General features: G+C 31.8%; 2 protein-coding genes across 4 annotated transcripts in view; both read left to right on the forward strand.

Moving 5' to 3' along the window:
* Positions 1-24,626, forward strand: part of LOC124534476 (glutathione hydrolase 1 proenzyme-like) — a 75,156-nt gene that overhangs the window by 36,803 nt on the left and 13,727 nt on the right. For 2 of the 3 annotated variants that reach the window (XM_047110374.1, XM_047110373.1), the window contains 3 exons: positions 3,011-3,232; positions 18,769-18,989; positions 24,070-24,259. In XM_047110374.1, the coding sequence (XP_046966330.1) occupies positions 3,011-3,232; positions 18,769-18,989; positions 24,070-24,259 (633 nt within the window). Of the gene's footprint in view, positions 1-1,866; positions 2,192-3,010; positions 3,233-18,768; positions 18,990-24,069; positions 24,260-24,626 lie in introns of those variants that run through there. The other variant, XM_047110372.1, reaches the window with a different exon arrangement.
* Positions 6,505-7,212, forward strand: LOC124534477 (nuclear protein 1). Its single transcript, XM_047110375.1, has one exon. It carries the CDS (start codon positions 6,604-6,606, stop codon positions 6,802-6,804), a length of 201 nt encoding a protein of 66 aa, XP_046966331.1. The 5' UTR covers positions 6,505-6,603; the 3' UTR covers positions 6,805-7,212.

The raw sequence follows: 24,626 nt of genomic DNA on the forward strand, positions 1-24,626 counted from the left end.
GAGTGCGCCACGGTCCACCGGGTTTACCCACTCAAAAACCAGCGTTACCCTCTCCGTCTTTCGGCAGGCGCCACGGGATCGCTTACGCATGCCGTGACTATGCCCATCGTTCCTGCAGTAACACTGGCTCATACAACCTTCCACGCACAAGCCTTTAAATAGAAACACAACAGTACTAAGTATTGCTGATTAGTGATCACGCAGATCTCAGATTAGTGACTGAAAGTTCAGGATGACTATGATATTCATTCATTCATTGTCGCAAATTCATATTTGTTTCAATTGATAGATTTTCGAAATACCTACCAACGGCATATTTATAAACTATTAAGTAAAATTACTACTTGTACTATGTGATACACTTAAAAAATTAATACTCCTGCGTTAATGTGTCTTTAAAATAAAAACAAATACATTAACAACAATATGAGCGATCGATCTCTATCGCACCTGACATTTATTATAATTGGCGATATAATCTTTGCCTTTTGGCACAAATAAAACCCACCAAGAAAAAAAAACAACAATGTGAAAGAACTACCTACTACAATGCATAAATCTATTTAACTTATTTTATAATAGCAAGCTAAAATTACACGAAGATGTTCATTGCTTTTTAATATTGCCCCATAGATAATATAAAGTCTTTCCAGTTTTGACGCATAAAAAACGAAAGACGGTTTTTTATAATAGAATACACATATCATTGACAATATTGTACGCGTGCTTTACAAATGTGCAAAGTATTGACATTAAAAAATTAAGATTCTGCAATCAAGGCTTCGAACAACTTGGAGGTGAACGTCTTTTGTCAGGAAATCTAATTTTATGCTTTCTAGAATTGTCTGATAGAATAACGCTAAAGGTCCTTGTTTTTATAAAATAAAAAAAAAACTACGAATCCCATAAATATAATGCTTGTTCTTTAGCTAATTGATTTATTTTATTGATTAACTTTTAAGGACATTTTTAGTTTTTATATAAAGTTAATTATTATTATTATACATAAATGAAGTCGGAACAAGCAGCTAGCGTTATAAATAATAAAATACCGGAAGGCTTAGTTATAAATAGGGTATTCCGGATATCCCTACAGTGATTAACTTTTATAAATAATAATTTACAATAACGATAATATCAATAATGATTACGTAATAATACATAAAATGTTATTGTATGCGTTTTAATGAATAACAATTTTTATCTTTGTTTTTCTGTTTGTTAAGTTTTCACAACAAATCCGCTGAACAGATATTAAATTTAGTTGGTACAAACCTTGAAACTCGAAAAAGAACATAGGCACCTTTTTGCACCTAAAATTTAAGACCGTAATCACGACCGTAGACACCAGTTAGTATTATATAAAATATACCTAAAATAAGCTATAAAAATATCAAATCCGAAGGTCACAATTAATAGTTTTACGTACTTTAACATGATTAATCGAACAATTATAATACGAATAATAAATTAATAACATGAGCACCTTATTATAAAAGTAACAAATGTTCTAATAATTAATAATTTCATGTAAAAAAATATTTACACACAAATACTTTTATTTGTACCCTGATCATTTTTACTGAGCAAAATGTATAACTTACATATTTAGTAACCTTTTTTATCTCAATCTAAAACATTAGTATAAAATAAATTAAAAAAGGGTAGGTAAGTAATTAATTGCTTCCCGAGTCCAATTTCTTAGTCTCTTACAAAGAATTATAACCACGCCATCTATCGAAAATGTAGGAGAATTAGAAAGCGCTAGCTAGTACTACAGACAACAAGGAACCGGCATGAACAGCTGTTTCTCGTATCGATTTTCCCGCACTCGCAAACAAGTTCACTGCATTAAGCCTGCACTTACGTATTTGTCATATCGAGATCTTTAATAACAAATCTATTTATAAACGTTAAATGAACGTCAAAAACGGAAATAGAAACGTTTCGATGGACTTTCTCCGAAGATCACGTTTTTAGGTTATGTTGTTATTGTGCTCGAACGAACTGTCAGGTGTTGTGATAAGGATAAAAACATGGAGCAATCAATACGGAGTGGATTGCACCGGCGACACTTCATAAGCACTCATGTCGAGGATATACCAATGGACACTATTCGATTAGTGTCACCGATAAACAGATTCGCTATTTTACAAGGAAATTTTAATAATGACGATGATTTCCCTGAAAAGTGAGTAGTTGCGTCACTGTTTTGCTGGTTTAATTCAATGTCACGCGTGTATAATATTAACAAATTATATAAATCGAAAATGCATCGAGATGAAGAATGTTACATAATTTATGACGAATGTATTGAAACTATATCTAGCTAATAATGTCGAACCAATAAGACCACGTACTATACTATGCTACATTACTGCCACGTACTATACGATACTATATTTTTTTGATATCACACAAGACAATATTATCCTTAATTTTAAAACTGGCTGGCACAAAAAAAAATAGTTAAGTACGTATTAATAAAACTGAAATCGAGTAGGTATATCGTCTCTTAGGAATGGCAAAACTACTTCCCAAGTTAAAATTACATTGTCTATTTAAAAAAAAAAACCCTAGTTTTACTATACAATTATTTATTGTTTTGCTTGGTATAAAAAGGTACTTATAACAGCCATGACCTAACTTAATGTAAGTGTATAGCAATAAACAATTATATTATTAAAATATATTCACGTTCACATTTAAATTATAAATACCTACGCCATGTTGAATTAATAAAGTTAATACGATTACATACATAAGTATACATGTATGACTAATTACTAGTAATAACGGTCAGAAAAAACACGAGTCACAATAAAAAAAGCCTTATGATTACAAAGCGAGAGAAGTTTCTAGAAATTGTGAAACCTTTTATTGTGACTATGATAGCTATCTGTTTCTTACTATTCCACACGAGATGGCGTTACCATACTAGTTGTAAATAAAACCGTAACCTTGACCCAGAAAGGCTAATATTTAAAGTATTTAATTTATCTTGTTTCAGGCCTTACAAATTGAAAACGAAGATCATAATATCAGCTCTAATAACTTTAGTCCTGGTATCAGCGTTAAGTGGTTACCTCATTGGTAAAGCGGAATATAATGCAAGGAAATTGTCAGCGCCTCCGGATCCAGTAAATCCTCTGCCACCGTCACCGTCATGGCTCCATGTGTTCAAGAAGGCAGCGGTTTGCACAGATGCACCGCACTGCTCGGAAATTGGCAGGTAGGTCAACAGGGTAGAATAACAAAAAAATGAACACAATATACTTAATTGATTTATTTTAAAAAAACTTGTATAAAAAAAATTAAATGAGTTTAAATAATCTTCGAGGTAATTTTGATCTAAATTAAAACAGAATTAGATTGTGTAGTCGAAGTCCATACCCCATTTTTTACAAAGTGACCTGATGGTAAAATACCCACCTACCCACCACGAGCTCACACAAAGCCCTACCCAAGTAAAAATAATAATATTAAAAACAGCTTATTTTATTGCAGAAGATAATTAATATTGCTACTAAAACACAATACTATATTTAAGTAGACTTTTACAAGCAATCGTCATTTTACAAAACTGTATTAAATGTAAAGCTACCCCAGTTCGGAATGTAGATTCTACTGACAAGACCCGGCATAAAAACACCTTAGCTATAGAGATTAATAGAAATTATTAAAACATTTCTTGGTGGTTTGTGCAAGCCCGTCTGGGTAGGTACCACCCAATCATCAGTTATTCTACCGCCAAATAACAGTACCCAGTATTGTTGTGTTCCGGTCTGAAAGGTGAGTGAGCTAGTGTAACTACAGGCACAAGGGACATAACATCTTAGTTCCCAAGGTTGGTGGCACATTGACGATGTAAGAAATAGTTAATATTTCTTCCAGCGTCATTGTCTATGGGCGATGGTGACCACTTACCATCAGGTGGCCCATATGCTAGTCCGCCAACCTATACCATAAAAAAAAATCTGGAAAGAAAAGAGATATCTAAAGAAATAATTCTCAATTATCCGTATTTTTATATTATCACAACCCTGATAATATAGAATGATGGCCTGAAACAAGAGCGTGAAGTGTGAGAATGTGACATTGACTATAAACATTATAAAATTAAAATACACTTATCGAAATTACGTATCATCGCGTCTCATGACGTATATCCATTGTCAACTTTCGCAAGTGAGATACAAATAAGCACAGCGGTTGATACAAGCACTTCTGAAATATCATGTGCTTAATTTGTGTTTATAATTCGCATAAAGCTCGGCGGTGAAGGAAGACATCGTAAGGAAACCTGCACATGTCTAATTTCCACGAAATTGTGCCATATGTATATCCACCAACCCAAATTGGAGCGTTGTGGAATATGCTCAAACCTTCTACTGAATCGGAGGGGAGGCCTTAGCCTAACAGTGAGAAATTCTCAGGCTGTTAGCGCAGTATGTATGTTGTGGTTACATTGGTATTGAATGATAAATTAATACTAGTTATATTTATTCAAAGTAACTGGTCATAAGAAAACAAAAACAAAAATTGTTTATCCTACAGTTAATATATGTAATAGTACAAATTGTTTCGGTAATCTTACTTGTCAAATCCATCTTCAGGTCGCATACCCCAAGATATAATATTTTGTTTACATTATAATCTCTTATAACATTAATATTATAAAAAAAATCTTTAGCAATATATATAGAGTCGAGTCCAGAAAGGGTACTTGAGCATAATTTAGAACGATTTAAATATATTACAATATACGACTATTGAGTCGAGATGGCCCAGTGGTTAGAACGCGTGCATCTTAACAGATGATAGCGGGTTCAAACCCAGGCAAGCACCGCTTTTCATGTGCTTAATTTGTCTCTATAATTCATATGGTGCTCAGCGGTGAAGGAAAACATCGTGAGGAAACCTGCATGTGACAAATTTTATAGAAATTCTGCCACATGTGCATTCCCCCAAACCGCATTGGAACAGCGTGATGGAATATGTTCCAAACCTTCTGCTCAAAGGGAGAAGAGGCTTTTAGCCCAGCAGTGGGAATTTACAGGCTGTTGTTGTTGTTGTTGTACGACTATTTGAAATAATGAATCAGTTCATTATGATACATAACTTCATTAGTTTATTGTAAACATTATATACTGACGCTGCAGCGCTATTCTGTGAATTTACGTATCTTACAAGTGAAATGTTGAATACCGATTAACGATGATACTTACGTCATTTGGGTACGTGTATCTTTTTTTAAATATTATAGCTAATGCAAATTTGGTTTCGAGATTCTTCTTATACAATAGCTCTACTGTTAAAGATGCTACTGTGCCATACAATATACAGTAGGTAAAGATTTTACTAATTATTATTATTAACAAAATGTAGGGAAAGAATAAATTTAATTAGCATTTAATAAATGGTAAGGAGATTATCGATTTTCATATTTTTGAAATACTTGTCACACAACACTATTTAAATGTGTGTATTATATAGACAAAATGTAGCTCGTATCGAGGCATAACTATTGTACATAATATATTGTATTTCCAATTCTCGCCAACTTCTTTTGTATGCCTTATTTTTTAATAAAAGACGTTGTAACATAAAATATTTACGGTTAATATTCAGTCAATTATTATTTATAATGTTAATATCAAATTATAAAAGTCTCCGTACCACACTTGCAAATAGCAACTCAATAACGCTATTCAGCGATAGATGGCGTTCTTGTACTTTGCCACTCCTAAACTAACAGTATCAATTTTGAACAATACGAATGGAAACAATAAAAAAACCATATGTACTAATTGAAACTATTTTTCAATATAACTAATGTATAAAAACTCAGTAATTATACGCAAGGAGTATAAAGCACATATATACATTTTGTAAACACGCTGTTCCATATCTTTGTTGTGTTTGTATTGTACAAATATGTAGTTATGTTGTTCTGCACTGTTGACAATGTTGCCAGCACATGAAAATTATACCATTTAGTTCGTAGAGAAAAAGTTATTCATAATATTACAAAAAAGTAACTATCTGCTAGATAGCCAACAGAATTTAATTATTGTATTAAAATATAAGATAAAACTGCTGATACCGACTAATTCATTTCATAAATGAATTCGGATAGAATTTTCTTTTTTCAGTATAATAATAATGATCAAATTTTTTTATAATAAATTCAACCATAAAAAATGCAATCATCGTAAATTTCAGATAATAATTAGGAGATAAATCCTTCAAAGATATATTTTTGGTAAGCGGAAATAAAATTTAATTGCAATAAATAACGAAATTGATAGAATAATTTTAATGCGTATAGTTGTTTATACCATTTTGTTATGGTAGCCCAAACCGGCTTACTCACACATTTGAACGAGAAACATCCTTCATAATCGGGTCGCTGCTGTTTCGCTAACCAATCACGTATCGAGAATATTATCGACGCGCATGCGGTCACTGACGTGTCTGCCTCGGCCTATAAAAGCGGTACTCCACTCGATTCGACGTACATTTGTAAAACAAATCTCTAGTGACACCGTCACCGCAATTAATAAGTGTTTCTTTATTTGTGAATTAATACTAGTCATAAATATGTCTGAGGCTTTCTTTGATGAATACGATTACTACAACTTCGACCACGACAAGCACATTTTCTCCGGACACAGCGGCAAACAGCGCACAAAGAAGGAAGTAAACGAGCACACAAACCACTTCGATCCTTCTGGACATTCGAGAAAGATCGTTACGAAGTTGATCAATACGGAGAACAATAAAAAAGTAAATAAACATTAAATGAATTGACTAAATAACTGACGACTAATGGCTTGTAAATGGAACGTCGATTTAATGCCGAGCGAACGGAGGACATTATGGCGGATACCCGAAGAAAGCACGGGTCGCTCGTCGTTGAGATCAGTGGAACAGCCGCGATTGTTTCTGCTGACGCAGAGCTTTTATTATGCACACTATAGTGGAAGATCACGCTGGCGGAGCCGGCGTGCATCCTAGCCGCACCGGTCAACGCCGGGGTGAATCTATTTCGAACAACACCGTTCCAATGACTGATCTCATCTCTACTGGGCTTGTTGTAAAGCCCAAAATCTCTGTGTTATTAATTTCTAGATAGATTACGTTATTGTATCATTTCGTGGTACGCATGTGACTGTAATTAATTTAAGGTAAATAAAATAATTTAATGAATTCGTTTTTTTCTTTCAATATTTGTTTACGAAGCGGAATAATTGATACGAGGTTGTTGGCTTGGTAGCGAGAAGCGATTGGCGCTACATTAAATGTTTATACACAAAAAGAACCTTGAGCGAGGCAGACTGGACTGACTCACATGACCTTGTTCAATATTATCTATTCGATTTTCCAGTTCTTTTGCGTCTTAAAAACTAAATACTTCTATACAAATGTTTTTAGTCTTAAACTTGTACTAGTTACCTCGGCACAATTTTGAACTAATTCATTATTATTATATAATGTCTGTATATACATAAAATAATTCTGAGAATATGCCTAGTACGGAAGGTAGGTACTTGTTGGTAAAGTGTAGATCCTTAAATGTGTTTATTTTTTTTCTTGAATTCAAATAATTCAGATTCATTAAAGATAATTTTAGTACAGTTAACTTCTCTCTTAATTACGTGAACCAAACAATGAATGCGTGTCGAAAAAAAAACTTTCTAGTTATATCAAATATATATTACTGCGTGCTATTAATATATTTGGTATTTACTATAGTGAACCAGTTTAACTGGTATTTGTATACAATACATAAAATAGTTCACGAAAGCATATTTTTGTTATGTAATCAATCTGGATATCACGTGCGTTTCTAAAAATTTTTTGGGGTTTGGTCACCAGGTGATCATATTGTAATCCCTGTAAGAATTTTACTATACAAAATATAAGCTATACATCCGAATGTTTACGATTGATCGTATTATTACGAGTTTATTTACGAGATTTATATAGTCATGAAAATCGAGTTTCTTTCCGGACACATTCTATCATTATGTCAATCACGTCTTATCGCGTGTTTTGGAATATATAACAAAGCAGTTTGTAAACAAAGAATATTTGTAGAATTTATTTTTTCTTTAAAAAACTCAAGTTAATTAGGAGTTCCTTTTTATTTATTTTTTTACTCTGATTAATGACGACTTTTATTCGACATTGAAAACAAGAAACGAAATAGTTCAATATTGTTTTTATTTATATTCATACAAGTGGCTTCTTTCTTCTACTCGTAAAATATAAGTAGGTATATCGGATACATTGTATATTTTTAAGAATTCGCTCCTACATATATTTACTTTGTAATGGTATTTAAAAAATAACTAAATATCTAGTATGACATACCCTCATTTCATAGGAATATAGTTCAGTTGACCGGAAAAAAAAATTGCGTACCTTATTATTATAACATACATAATTACATATATCTAATGAATAACAAATATTATTTTAAAATTTTCTCATCATCATTCGTCTATCTCTCCAATTTATTTGGGCTCACAGTACATTCTTCTTTTTCATTAATTCATACTATCCATAAAATAAAATTATAAATGTGAAAGTAACTCTGTCTGTCTGTCTATCTCGCTTTCACGCCAAAACTTTTGGACTGATTTAAATTAAATTTGGTACACAAATAGTCTAGAACCTGAGAAAGGACATAGGCTACTTTTTTGGAAACAAAGAGGGTACCTCCTTGTAAATCAATCATAAACGTAATATTTTAAACTAATTCATATTATACGCGAGCAAAGCTGTGAGTAACAGCTACTTATTAATATTTCTAATCATAACTAACTTCAATTTGTATCCTTAAATAAGTAGCTCATGTCGTTAATTCAACTTTTCAACCGACTTCAAAAAGGAGGAGGTTATCAATTCGTCTGTATTTTTTTTTATCTGTCCTTTGTCTGCAAGACGATTTATTGAAGCTGTTTTATTGTTTTCCAAAAAGAAATTAATGTCTGCCTAAATAATAATAGAATTTTATCACGAAAGTTGCTTAAATGAACATCTTCACGGTTAAGTTTATACGAAAAACTATGAAACTCTTTTGGAAAATTCTTAGTGTAGAAATTATAATCCACTTCATCACTCTGATCTAAAAGTTACTAAAAATTTGATCAGAACCCCTAGTGATATAATTGCCAATCGTATAATACCTCACATTGATAAAGTTCAAGGCGTTGAGATGATAAAGATATTCAAATTATGTGACAGTGTGCCAATACTTATGAAATAGGTATTATGTAATATTATGTTATGTAAATATTTATTTATTTATTTATTTATTTATTTAAAAGACACACCATCGGCATACACACAATAAAATAGTAGTTAAGAAAAGAACATCAGACTTATTCTGTATGGTACACCATTGCAGGCGTGTACGACACTTGCTACAATAAGAATACAAAAATGAAAACAAACATAAATTAAACACAAATTTTAACGAAAATTACAGCTAACTAATCACACTAAAATAAACTTAAGAAAATATAAAAAAAAAAAAAAAAAAAAAAACATACAATTGAATTAAAAAAACTAAATGAGATAAAATTTAAATTAGACTAAGACTAAATAACAGAAATAATTTTTTTCTTAAACTTAGGTAATGTATCGTGGAAGATGTCAACATCATTTGTAGTACCAATTTCATTGTAGGTATTTACTATACGGTTTATAGGTGAACATTTGCCAACATTTGTTCTAACTCTTCTCATTGAAAATGGTTTGGAAATAGGGAAACGGGGGTTAGTACGCGGCACAGATAGGCAAACTTCTGACAATATATCCGGTGCATCTAAAGATCCATGTAAGAGTTTATAAAGTATCAATAAATCTAAATAATGACGACGACTTTCCAGTGATTTTAATTTAAAGTGAGATAGGCATATTTCATAGCTAGCACGATATGGACATTCCCTATCTTTAAACGCTAGAAAACGACAAAATTTGCGCTGTATTTTTTCCAATCTATTGATGTTTACTTTGTAACTGGGATTCCAAGCTGGGGTAGAATATTCAAGAAGACTCCGTATTAAAAAATTATAAACTGTTAAAATAGTTTGAGTATTTTTAAACTGTTTACAATGGCGTTTTACGAAACCGAGCATTTTCCAGGATTTCTCAGAGATACTATTTATATGTTTATTAAACGTTAGTTTACTGTCCATAATAACTCCTAAATCTCGGACTTCGGAAACTTCGGTTAAAGATACACCATTTATTAAATAAATGGAAGAAATATGATTTCTTTTCTTGGTAAATTTTATATGGATACATTTATTCACATTTAAAATCATTTTATTATCTTTACACCAACTATTTACAGCGTCTAAATCACTTTGGAGTAGTTTAACATCATCAACACTTAATATTTGCTTATATATTTTCAGGTCATCAGCAAACATTAAACACTTGCTATGCAAAATTTTATCTGTAATATCATTTATGAATATTAGAAATAGAATAGGACCAAGATGGGAACCCTGCGGCACACCTGAACTGGCTACAAATGGACTAGAGCTAAAACCATTGACAATTACTCTTTGCACTCTATTATTAAGATAAGACTCAAACCATTTTAATAGAATGCCATGAATACCATAACTTTGTAATTTTGATTTTAAAATAATGTGATCTACCCTATCGAATGCGTTACTAAAGTCTGTATATATGGCGTCTACTTGTGTCCCATCATCTACATATTTTGAGATATCTGAAACATAACTAACAAGGTTGCTTACTGTCGACCTATTCCTACAGAACCCATGTTGTTTATTTGCTATCATTTTATTTACGAAGAGGGTGAGCTTGTCGCATATAACTTGTTCAAATATTTTTGAAAAATGATTTAAAATGGAAATTGGCCGATAATTACTGACTAAATTCCTATCCCCTTTCTTATAAATTGGTACTACATGCGCCTCTTTCCATTCGGTAGGAAAAGTACCAGTAATTAGGGATCTATCAAAAATTAGTTTTAATGGTAAGGTTAGATATTTATAAACTTGTTTTATGAAGTATGGGGGTATGCCATCCGGACCGGCTCCTTTGCTTGCGTCAATAGATTTTAGGATCTTTGATAATGTACGTTCTGTAACATGAATAGAACCCATTGAAAATTGAGGAAAAATATCATCTTTATTGAGCAAAGAAGGTGAGTGCACGGTATCGTCTGTTGATTTTGTGAAAATAGATGAAAACCTATTTGCAAACAAACTACATACACCATCACCGGTATTAGATTTATTGTTATTATCATCAATCAATTCACTAGGAATTGTCGACGAACCTCCTCGCATAGTTTTTACATAAGAAAAAAACTTTTTTGGATTGGATTTTACTGCAGTTTCAACCCCACTTATATAACGAGAATAACAAGATTTCATGACTCTATCTACACGATCATTTAAAATGTCCAATTCAATCGAGTCTCTAGGATTGTTATACTTTTTAAATCTATATCTTATTTTCTCTTTCTCAGTTATAATTTTGATCAGGGCTCGTGAAAACCATAAGGGATATTTTATATTTCTTTTAATACTTTTTGGTACAGTTGAGTCTATAATAGATCGAAGTGTGTGATAAAAAATTGAAACCATGATATTGACATCCCCCTTAGCCGACTTAAATTCTGACTGCCAGTTTACTTGGCTTAATTTAGAATTCACAATATAGTAATCTGCCTTTTTGTAATTATATGTGACAAAGCGTTTAGTTTTAAGTGAAATAATTTTTTCAAAATTAACATGAATATCTAGTGCAGGATGGTGAGGATCGAGTTTACTCAGTATATTAGACGATTTTTTAGCTGATATGTTTGAACAATTGCTGAGAACTAAATCTAATATTCTATTATTATTATTACTTATATTGTTAAATTGTAATAAATTATTTAAAGACATAAAATCGACTAAAGAAACACCCAGATTATTGTTATAGTTTAACGGTATTAAGTGATTGTCCTTTTGAGAAAAATTCCAATCGATAAATCCTAGATTAAAATCTCCTAAAATTATTATATCGAAAGAGTTCGATTCCATTACAGTACTTATATTATTTAAAAGAAGATCGATCGCTTTACAGGTTACAGGTGGTGGCAAGTATAACACACAAAATACAATGTCCTTTGTCAAACCATTTTCCTTTACTTTCACTGACACCCACAAGTCCTCGAAAATACTTTCAAAGTGTTTGATTCGTTTAGACTGTATTTTATTTGACACAGCTATAAGAACTCCTCCACCATTTTTACCAGACAGTGCAGTTGTACACCGATCTCTTCTGTATATTGTGTAGTCAGTAGTAAAAAGCTCGTTGTCGTGAATAGAATCATCTAACCAGGTTTCCGTTGCTATTATAATATCAAAGTTATTTTTGTAAGTCTCTAACTGAATATCATGCAACTTAGTCTTCATACCGCGAAAATTTTGGTAGTAAATATTGAATTTTAAAGTTATTTTTTACGTAATACTACTCAGAGGTCTATTGAATTAACTTTACATGTTCTGTAATGACTCCTGGCACTTTATTTGTTTAGCCGGAGATGTGTCGTTTTTTCGCACAAAAATATGTCCGTTCCGTATCCACACAAATCTGTACTGTTTTTCGCGAGCCACTTATATTAATGTTTTGTTTGTTATATACGATTGAGATTAATATATTCTTATTTTATTATTCTCCTGATTCAATATTTTATTAAAATTTATCTTGTTTATCAAAGATTTAATGTTGCCATTTTGAAATTTAAATGTCTTGAGACCTTGATGATTATTTTTAAGACGTGCGCTGAGCACGTATGTGTTAGTTTGTGTTATAGCATTATTCTTTAAAAGGATGTGCGTATTTATGTTTGTATGTATGTAAATACAAATGATACGAATGTGTTTAAGTTCCTCTTAAGAATAAAGTATGATATCAACGTGTAATAGTGTAAAAAACTGATGAAGTTTTAATGATATTTTTTGTCACATTCAATGACACGTTCGTGTAATAAATGAAAACTCCTGACAAAATACGATAGTCACACGGTTTATGTATGTTAGGAGGCACCTACATTTTTATATTAGTAATGTAAACTTAAAATAATTAAATTATTTATTAATGCGCCTTTAAATTACGAATGACAAGTTTTCTTCCACATCTGTATTATTAATTTATAAATTATATATTTTAAAAATTGTCTTCTACACCATGTTATTTTACAGAATGAGAATACTATTAATATTTTTAAAAAAAATAATGTACTGTTGTACCTGTACTTATAATGTTTTTCGCGTTGCTATTAGAGGATATTATTCATTATAACACCTAGTTTCCAACGCTTAACAATGGCTACTTATACAATAGAAAATTGCTGACAATAAGAGTCATTTTCACAAAATTAAATATCAATAAATTTATTTAATAACCTCAAGTATTGAACAAAATTAATAACTTTGATAATCTGAAAATGTATTTTTGTACCTATCATTATTAACACTAAAGCCTTCATAACACATTAATATAAATTAAAATAGTTACTGTACAAATCATGATCGCGTACAATGCTTGCATTTCCAAGATTTATTATTATGTACTAATTATACAATTGCACAAAATGTCGCTGATAGAAAGACCGAAATGTTATGCCAATAATAATAAAAGTTCTTGTTTTTGATGTTCTATAAATCAAAACAAGAACTTTCTTTATAAAAACAAGCTGAACACGTATTGCAGTGATAGCGGTATATATTTATAACAAACTGTGTGGTTCATACAGTTTATCTGAAGTTTATACGGCGAACATATTGGTACCTACTACCTACGTCAATGTTATCGATTACATGAAAATAAAATAATATTATTTTTTCAGAGTTGTTTATTTTTAAATGAACTCGATTCGACACCGATGCCTTTATTACGTTATTAGTTACGTTTGATAACAGAATTAATAAATAAAATAAATCTTTAGAAATGTTTTATATGTTCGCATTTCTAAATAATATAATTTTCAATTATCACAACAGGAAAAAAAATATATTATCAAATTTAAATTAGGAATGGCATTGCTTCCAGCTGTACTATTCTGTAAGGTCCATTCGTTTCTCACTCGCGAAAAATTTATAAACGATCGAAATTGAATATTGACAAACGATCTTCTTTTCCCTGCCCATGTTACATTCAAAATACACAGTCTATTTGGGGTGGGAGCCGAGTCTTTACTCCCCCTTTTCCTCAATTATTCATCTGATGGTTCACATGCATCCATTGGGGGTAACGATTTGTGAGCTATAGGCGAAATTTGATTAGTATATATGTATGTAAGAAAAATGCCGCTGATTGTGTCATTTCGATAATTCTGAAGCCATAGGACCGATTGACATAAAATTTAGCATAGTTCTTTCACAATGTATCGTCTAAACCACTCGAAGAAAGGATTTTTGGAAATTATGACTTGAAGGCGGAAGTCGGAGACGACACTTGGTATAATTTTTATCAGTACGAAGTCGGAACGGATAACTACAAGTTATTTCATATATTTCGAATAAAAACATTACGATTGCACTTACCTAATATTCTACTTGTAAAGCATTCATCATCAAATTAAAATGCAATTCAAATATCGTTCGATGCCAAGTAGGAAGTTACAGCATTAAAGATGTATGTTCTATCGTAGGAATTTTTTAGTAGTTTAACAGTTCGTTGCTATTAGTAAAATTGACAAGCTAGAGAATCTATGACACCAATTATTTTGTTTGTTTAAACGTGCTAACCTTAAATATTAATTCAGAAGGGCAGTTTTGAAAAAGCCTTTACGATATATGTATAATCTATTTATTGAAGAATATTATAGACTACACACTACAACCCTTATTATCTGCAGTGATAAGTCACAGATTAACGTTTAAAATTTGAATCCTCGTGGAGCAGCTAGTCATATAATATACCTATAATCATTAAATAGTTTATCGCTGACTACCCCTATGTATGCTTTGATCTTTAAAATTACGCAACGGATTTAGACGAGGTTTTTTATTAATAGATAGATTAAATTCGAGAAGTAGGTTCTTTAAATAAAACTAATTATAACGGATGAATCGCGTATATTAACACAAATTCTGTGCTATAAAATCTACCTACCCGGGACCACGAACACTGCAAAGTGCTCGAAACGTCGGGATGTTTAAAAATAATTAATATACGCGATTCATCCGTTATAATTAGTTTTATTTAAATGTGTAATAATCGCGAAAATTTAAGACAACATTAAGTAGGTTCTTGTATATAATACATTGATAATATAGTAAGGGAACACTGATAATTTTAGAAATGTCTAATGTGATGTCGTTAATAAACAAATGCTGTAGTATATTCAGTATCAGCATTGCACCCGTGTAAAGTCGGGGCAAGTCGCTCTTTCGTCGTTTTTTATTATTATATTTACGTCCGTTTTATAGAACAGAATTTGTGATATCAATATAGTTTTTTCAGAATCAGTTTCAAAAGTAAATAATGTATAATGTATTATCATCCATATCTCACACGACTTGCAACGTGAGCGACACACGTGATTCTCTCGCCTTGAGCTAACTAATGCTCTTTATTTCTTATACCTATGTCCAAAGTAACCTTATAAGTGTCGGAATTAAATTACAATATCTACAAAATGCATAACAAAAAGTACACTCCTGAGTCGTATTACAATATTTTTTCTAAACGTAAATTGAGACTTAATTTATTCGGGTTACCTACATATATAGATAGTGTTTTAATGACACACCTATACATACATTGCTGTCAAACATAGAACGATTCTCGTCTAGCTATATGTTAAGAATTAAGTATTTAAGTATCTGGGGCACTGTTCCGATAATCCAACAATAAATTAAAAGGTGAAATTACTAAAAATGTTAATATGTGCGCATCAACTTCAATCAGACTAATTGATGTCCACCTGGCCGATTTGTGAAACAGCGACCATTCTCGAATGATACTAAATACCTTTGCAAAGCATATAGTATGCTTGTTATTATATTATATAACTAGCTATACCTGCCCGCTTTGCTGGGTATTAGTCGCAGAAAAAAAATATGTTTTTTTCATTTTAGTAATTAATTACTGATCATCAACAATCTACAAATAATAAAGAAACATGTGAGATCTAATTAAATTCTTAAAAAAATATATTTAATAATCGTCATCTATTTCATCTTCTTCAATGATGTTCACGATAGGCTGCAGATTGGTTCTATAGTCTGTAAAAGTTTGCATCAAACCAACACGTCCTCTTTTATCCGGTTCTATCGAATATCGATGTTATTACATCTACAACCTTGTCAATACTTGCGAACGTACGTCAAAGCATCCTGAGCATATTCGTACATATGCACGAAGATCTTTGTCCAATATCAGCATCTACTTTATCATTCGTTATTATATCTCGTAAATAAATGTACTCTTTGGCTCAGAGTTTTGATTGGTCGTATCGAATGTAATTTAACCGTTTGTTCTCGACCATAGCGTACATGTCAACAATGAATTGTTAAAATGTTGACGACACTTCAGAATATGGTTAGGTTGATTATCTCTAATCATTATACGATACGTATAAAAATTCATATAACTAACTCTTCGACGTCACAGAGCCTGTCGTGAGAATATTTTGATACAGTCCGAGATGATATCCATCTTCTGCTCGCATAAACATAATTTGATAATCGTAATAATTGTCATACGATTGATGTGTTTCAGCGATACCTTGATTGTTTTTGTGTCGCTTAGTGATAACAATACCTCGTTTTGTAATTTCTGTACCGACAACTACAGCTGTGACTTCAGGAGCTACTTTCATGCTCTGCATTCAATGGCGTTCTATCTTCATTGATAATGACTTTGAATCATTTGTTGTTTCAACTTCTAGAGCAGTTTTAAAATCTTTAACTAAACATTTATTTTCATGAAGCATAATCCTAAATTTAGCGATGATTTCTCGATTCGTTGTAATGCTGAACATGCATCGAATATCAATCTTTTTCTACGTTGTCCATGAAATAAATGTCCAGAAACTGGCGATTTTATTTAGATACTGGAAGAAGTGAACCAATCATATGATACACTTTAAACGTAGGCGCGAAATTATTGTATCGTACAATATTTGTTGCTCCAAATGATGTCATTTCAAAGCAAGTAAGGGCCATCTGTTGGTTACCTGGTGGCGAGTTACATCAATGGGGATAGCATAATCTCTTTATTCATTTAATCTTAATGTTCGACCAAATACTTTCTGAGTTTATCGATGACACACATACAAACACATCCACTTTTGTATATAGATATCCTATCATTTGCGCAAGCACATGTTTTTCCTGTATACCAATTTTTATAAAGACGCACGGTGCATCTGTTCTCGAGTTATAGCAGAACATAAAGACAGACAAAAATGTCTAAAATGGTAAAAATTATGTCAGTCAATCATGAAAAGAATACTTATGACGAATTACGACAAAAATAAGTGTACAGACTCTAGAGATTTATATAGTAGTATAGATTTAGTATTCACGTGCGATAGCTTTATTATTAGCGTATTTCATGTATAACTTTGGTATTTCTAGACCGATTTCTATGCTTCTTTTTTATGGAATAGTTAATACTGTTAATTTTTTTTTTATTTGGGATGATTGGGAGTGTTATAAACGCAGGAATAGACAAATATAATAAGAAAGCTTCGAACTACTAAGCTATCGGGAGTGACACGTGTTATTGTGAGTCAACCATAAAAGATAGACAAAGGCTGTCATGGGATATTTTTTATATAATTTTAAGGAGAATATTTCCGTAATACATCATTTCCATGTAGGTTTAACCATTAAGGTTGTACACGCGATGGAAGCTTAAAATTTGGTGTAACTTTTCCCCCTTTTTTCCGACATTTCCCTTCACTACTCTGCTCCTATTGACTGTAGCGTGATAAAAGTATACTATAACCAGCTCAGGAGTATGAAAAATAATTGTACCAAGTTTCGTTAAAATCCATCGAGTAGTTTTTGTTTCTATAACGGTTATACGGGCAGACAGACAGACAGACAAAAATTTTACTGATTGCATTTTTGACATCAGTATCGACCCCTTTTCAACCTCTAATAGTTGTTTTGGAAAAATTTTTCATGTACAGAATTGACCTCCCTACAGATTTATTATAAGTATAGATATGCACAGGTGTGTGTGCAAACGTGTCTATTACTTCTCTTTCATAATGCGACGAATCAGCAAATCCGACGAGATCGGAAATAATTCAGCTACACGATAAATTGCGTTACATGCTTAACAAGGCATGTGGGTTAATACTACCCATTTCAAGACATTTGTTTATAATGAGAACTGGGGTTGAAGACTGGAGTTTCGGATGTACAAGCCTTATAAGCAAGCTCCTCCAATTGTTCCTCTTGGCTATGAACTACCATATTTTTACGATGTTGGGAATATACCCATATAACTGCATCCTTGAATTCCTGGAGTATATTTAAAAAAATTATATTAAAAAAAATTATATGTATGAGACATCATCACGTGCATTACACTGATCCTAATGTATGTTGCTAAAGCACTTGTGTTATGGAAAATCAGAAGTAACGACGGTACCACAAACACCCAGACCCACGACAACATAAAAAACGGCCGCTCGACCACGTAGGTCGTCAATTATGACGATGAAAATTATGACGATGTTAAAAAAAAATTTGTTTTCAGACACATACTTTCAATCAATGGCTCAGCAGTGGATGCGACTATCGCGGCGATGTTCTGCAATGGACTCCTCAACCAGCAGAGCATGGGTCTTGGAGGAGGGTTCTTTATGACAGTTTACATCAAGGAGGAGGAGAAGGCGTACACGGTTATCGCTAGGGAGAAGGCCCCCGAAGCTGCTAACCGGGATATGTTCAACGGAAACTTCGATAAAGCTTCGAAAGGTCAGTATTCTATGAAATTTTACGATTAAAATAGTACCAACGAGCTGAGCCGATTTCAAATTGGAAAAACACTTCCGTGGCATAATTTCCATTTGTAATTTATTTCGTGTTCGACATAGACCTAACATACGTTAATAACATTATTATTATATATTATTATACATATAATCAATTAATATGCCACTCGTTTTGTCTTCTACAAACAGAAGCTAGATATTAAAACATTAAACAATTGAAAAAAACTAATAAAAATGATTATACTTTTAGCAACCAGAAGCGAGGTAACACATAACATAATGAAATCAAAATGGTTTACGTGACCTTAAACATGACCAACACTCCTTGTCACCATTTCAAGCAAATGTGACGTCAGTTTTGAGTCAGGTTTTCGTCGGGTGGATAATAAGGATGCATGAAAACCCCTTATGACCCCTTATTTCATGTATCTGTAAGGAGTTTTCATGCATTTCATTACTCCTTACCGTTATACTGTATCAACTCTTTGCTGTATCAAATCTGTCAAAAAAGTTAATTAAGTTAAACTACCAGCTTGCAATGCCGGTCCGAGCAAACATGTCTCCATTGGTAAAAAAAAAACATGACACCCTCAAGTAAAAAAATCACTTACTTATTATAAATTTCTTGTTTTTAAACGCTAACGATCTCACTTAGAAATAAAATCAATTATTTATTTCGAAAGATGATTGACTTTTCCGGCTTTCAAATTCAATGACATTCAGTTTGGCGTCGCAAACGTGTATTCCTGTATATATAGATACATAAAGCTATATTAAATACCTCAAGACTAGAAATCCTTGAAATAATAAATTGTTTTTTTTTTTAATTGTATTTTCCTAAAAAATCAGCTCAACTCTTTATTACACCTGTTGACTTAGAAAAATATAAGGGTGTCATATGAAAATTAGTCATATGTTAGTTATGTACAAACGTATATGTACAAGCTAATATTAAATACATAGATACTTAGTAAGTACTAGAGACGTATTAGTAAATTATTATAGCAACATTTTTATCGTATTTGCTTTTATAGCTAACTAAATTTAGCTCAGAAATTTAGAACAAACCAAGAATATCAAGCCGATTTATTATATTTCAGTATCTTAAGCCAACCCAGATTGCACAGATAAATTAAAAAGTTATATAAACTCTTTCGTTGTTATTGCGTACGAAAATAAATAAAAAATAAATTACGTGACAAAAGATCGTTATCAGAAGATTTGATTACACACGATCCTAACGTTACAAACGTGACTACCATTTTAACGATTAAATAATAACATTTGTAATAAATTGATATATAGATAATAATGTATGTTAAAGTAGTTGCAATAGGTACGTCTTATTATTTTTTATTAATGTAAATGTAATAAAAAATAAAATTTTAAGATGCTTAGTGGGTTTACAGTTACGAGTAGAACAGGTCTCGTTAATAAAGGAAAACATTTCGAGGAAATCATTTTGTCGCATGTATGTACATATATCTAACCCGCATCATATCCTGGTAGATTGAAATTGTAGATAGAAGAAACTTTTGCCTTTGCCTTTAAGACATCTTTATTTTGTTACTTTTTATAAGTAAAAATTTTATAAAAAAAATGTCTTGTCCTATTCTAGAACACTGGTAACTGCACAAGTTTCATCTATACATATAATAAAATTGGAGTGTCTGTTTGTAACGTTAAAATAGCCCTTTTTTACTTAATGCATATGTATGTATACACGGTACATATACCAAAATAACATTTTTTACAATTTTTCTCTGTCTGTCTGTCTGTTCCGGCTAATCTCTGGAACGGCTGAACCGATATTAACGGGACTTTCACTAGCAGACAACTGATATAATAAATATTCTATATACTATTATAATATATTATTACTTAGACAACAATAATATTTTTTGTTCAATTCAAACGCGTACAAGGTCGCGGGTACAGCTAGTTTGAAATATATTAGTTCTTTTTCATGATGAGTAACATACGCACAATTTTATCAATGGACAAATTCGCATTTATAATATCAGAAACATGACTGATACTTTGGGTAATATAATTAGTCATGTAACTTATAATAGAATTTCCATATACATCTGACACAGAAGAATAACTGTCAGTTACAAACAAAAATCACTATTTCAGTCTTTAAAGCTAGCCATCGATATATTTAAATATGATCTTAAACAAAGATGTAAAAAAAAATGCAATGACTATTTGTTAATTGAATGTCAGATCAATATTAAAATAGTAAATATTTCTTAAACATAATTATTTAAACTGCTATATAAAGTATGTTCAGAAGTTCCTCACAGTTCTTCTTTTTAATCATTAGGTATCGATGGTATTTAATTTATGATTTTTTTATGGTATAGGTTGGCGGAGCATACGGGCCACCTGATGGTAAGTGGTCACCAACACCCATAGACAATGATGCTGTAATAAATATTAACTATTCCTTACATCGTCAATATGCGACCAACCCTGGGAACTAAGATGTTATGTCCCTTGTGCCTGTAGTTACACTGGCTCACTCACCCTTCAGACCGGAACACAACAATACTGAGTACTGTTAATTAGCGGTAGAATAACTGATATGATATGAATGAATTGATGGTTTTTAATTCATTCATTCATTTATTCCACACAAAAATGCTTGAATTTCGAATATTTTAATTGACATTCGAAAGACAAAATCTTGTGCAACTGGGATATCATTTCTTAGTATAGGGTTTAAACAAGGTTAATAATTGTCGTAAGATAAATATGATCACATTCGAAAATACTAAGAATGTTGGCGAAACAATAAACGAAGTGATAACAGAATGTATCATTATTAATCAATGTAGGTGATGTTATTTATCGCCTGAATTAATACAATCTATTGAATGAAACAATTGTTTAAATAGGTATTAAGGTTTTTGTTCATAACAAAAACATTGTGAAACAATGGTTTACAATTAAAATTCAGTTCGACGACCGTAATTAAGGTTATATTAATTAAAAATGATAGAACGAAAAGCATTAATCGATTTCGTCTTACGTGGCCTTTATTTAAACGATAAGCAGAAATTTTAGAATGATTACATGAAGCAATATTAACAAAAAACATAGAAGTGCTGATACATCATTTTTTATTTGTAAAATGAGAAATATTGTATTCTTCAAAATGGCTACCAATTCATACATCGCGTTTTTGAGAGAATGATTTTACAACCCTTTATCATCATCAACATTTCGTAACCCAGTCTTCAAGCGCTGAGCACCTCCTCCCGTCTTCGGTTTTAGACAAGACATATAGTTAGTTTTTATAAATTTCCTTGTAATATCGCGAAATCGAAATATCGATATATCGAAACATATGTACAATTCCTAGAAAATACAAGCATTTCATAGGAAATGTTCGTTTGAATGAATGTTTCAAACAATATTATATCTAAGTAGATTCAGAATTGTATTTCCTAGGAGTTGTGAGGATTTCCTAGGTATCACACATATCCGGTAACATAAACACTAAGCTTTGCTTTCCTTAGTTTTGTACTTAAAAAAATACCTTTATAATGTAATAAACGTGTTCAGTTGTTCGTTAAACTTAGTCTATTTACAAATGCTATATTAATTACTAGTCGTCGCCCGCGGCTTCTCTAGTATTTTAGGGTGATGGTTGTCATGTGTCAGGCAATATGCCTATTATTTATTATTTATTGGAGTTTAAGTTTGCTTCATTACAAATTTCATCAAATTCGGTTCAGCGGTTTGGTCGTGAAAGAGTGACAAACAGACAGACAAATTACTTTTACATTTATAATATCAATACATTTTTATGTTATAGATTGGCTGACGACCATATGGGTCACCTGATGGTAAGTGGTCTCCATAGCCCATAGACAATGACGCTATAAGAAATATTAACTATTCCTTACCTCGTCAATGTGCCACCAACCTTGAGAACTAAGATGTTATGTCGCTTGTGCCTGTAGTTACACTGGCTCACTCACCCTTCAAACCAGAACACAACAATACTGAGTACTGTTATTTGGCGGTAGAATAACTGATGAGTGGGACGACCCAGACGGGCTTGCACAAAGCCCTACCACCAATAAATTATATATATATTACACAGAGAGAAAACAATATATTACTTAACAATTTACTGAAAAAACAAATATAATTCCAAGGATCAAGTAGTATTGGTTAAGTAAAAGTCAAAGGACGTTATAATGGGAGCCCTCATTAAATCTTGTGTCAATAAAACTTTTATTAAACTTTCGATCGAGCTTAAAACTAACTGGATGTCGAATTCGCATAACTTTCGTGCAAGTTTCTCCCGGAGCTTTCACTCATTCTGGTTCGTTCGAACATGTGGACGGTTTCTCTAATGTTCAGTGATAGTGAAGACTTATATTTTGAATTATTAATAAAATTTGTATTCATAATCATGACAATACATTAGCTATTGATTTTTAGTAATAATTCAATTTAAAATTAAGAAATTAAGTGTTAGGAATGGGTCAATATAACGACAATAGCTCAAGGGGTCAGAGTCTACCCTGATACTTTTCACACATTGATTACTTTTCATTACTAGGCGGCCCGTAAGCCATTGCGTTAATGACGCTCATAGTGAAACTATTTCAATCTATATTTAATATTATAAATATAAAAGTAACACTGACTGTCTGCCTATCTGTCGCTCTTTCACTACCAAATAATTGAACAGACGAATTTGATGAAATTTGGTATGAATCAAATTTGAACTCCAACGAAGAGACATTTTATATACCTTTATACATTCTTTGGTCGAGTTTAGTTATTACAGATCAATCAACTCTTATGATAAATATTTGAAATTAAAAGCTGGAAAAAGAAATCCAATAGTGTTGAGCGATATAATAAAATATACAAAATATTTTGAATATTTTGTTTATATTATGTGTAAATGTAAAACGAAAATGCATTGACCTAATATGAATGAATAAAATAATGTTTAACTAGTATATTTCTTGAAATTTGAATAGTTTTAAGAGTGAGATTTAGTGAGATTTACGAAGCTACTTTTTGCCCAATAGGTCCTTTGGCGGTTGGCGTGCCAGGCGAGCTTCGTGGTATGTGGGCGGCTCATAAGCGATGGGGCAAGCTGCCTTGGGAGAAACTAGTGACACCAACCCTCGAATTTTGCAAATACGGGTTCACGATATCGAAGGCTTTGTACGACGGCCTCGAAACTGCACCATATATTAAAAACGACCCACATTTAAGGTAAGTCAACAACTAATGGCTTTTACATATTTAAATTTTATTTGAAGAGTGATCGGTATAACTCGTGCTGTCTTTCTCTTTCTAATGTCACATCAATGGTGCAAGAGGGAAAGAAGTGTTAATTTATACACGCAAAGCAACGTCTATAATATACCTATTTATATATCAAGAGCATAAAAGTAAATTTTATAACAATACTATAACTTAATAAAAGAATACACGAACTTGTATTGTTGATAATCGTATATTGAGCAACCAAAATTTATAAAATACCAGCATCCTGACACCAGCTTTACATAGTTGCAATTTGTTTTAATATAATGATAAGATATAAATATTATTTTAATACTCAGTTGAACGTAGGTTT

The sequence above is a fragment of the Vanessa cardui genome, chromosome 12, assembly GCF_905220365.1.
Source record: "Vanessa cardui chromosome 12, ilVanCard2.1, whole genome shotgun sequence".
Lineage (NCBI taxonomy): Eukaryota > Metazoa > Arthropoda > Insecta > Lepidoptera > Nymphalidae > Vanessa > Vanessa cardui.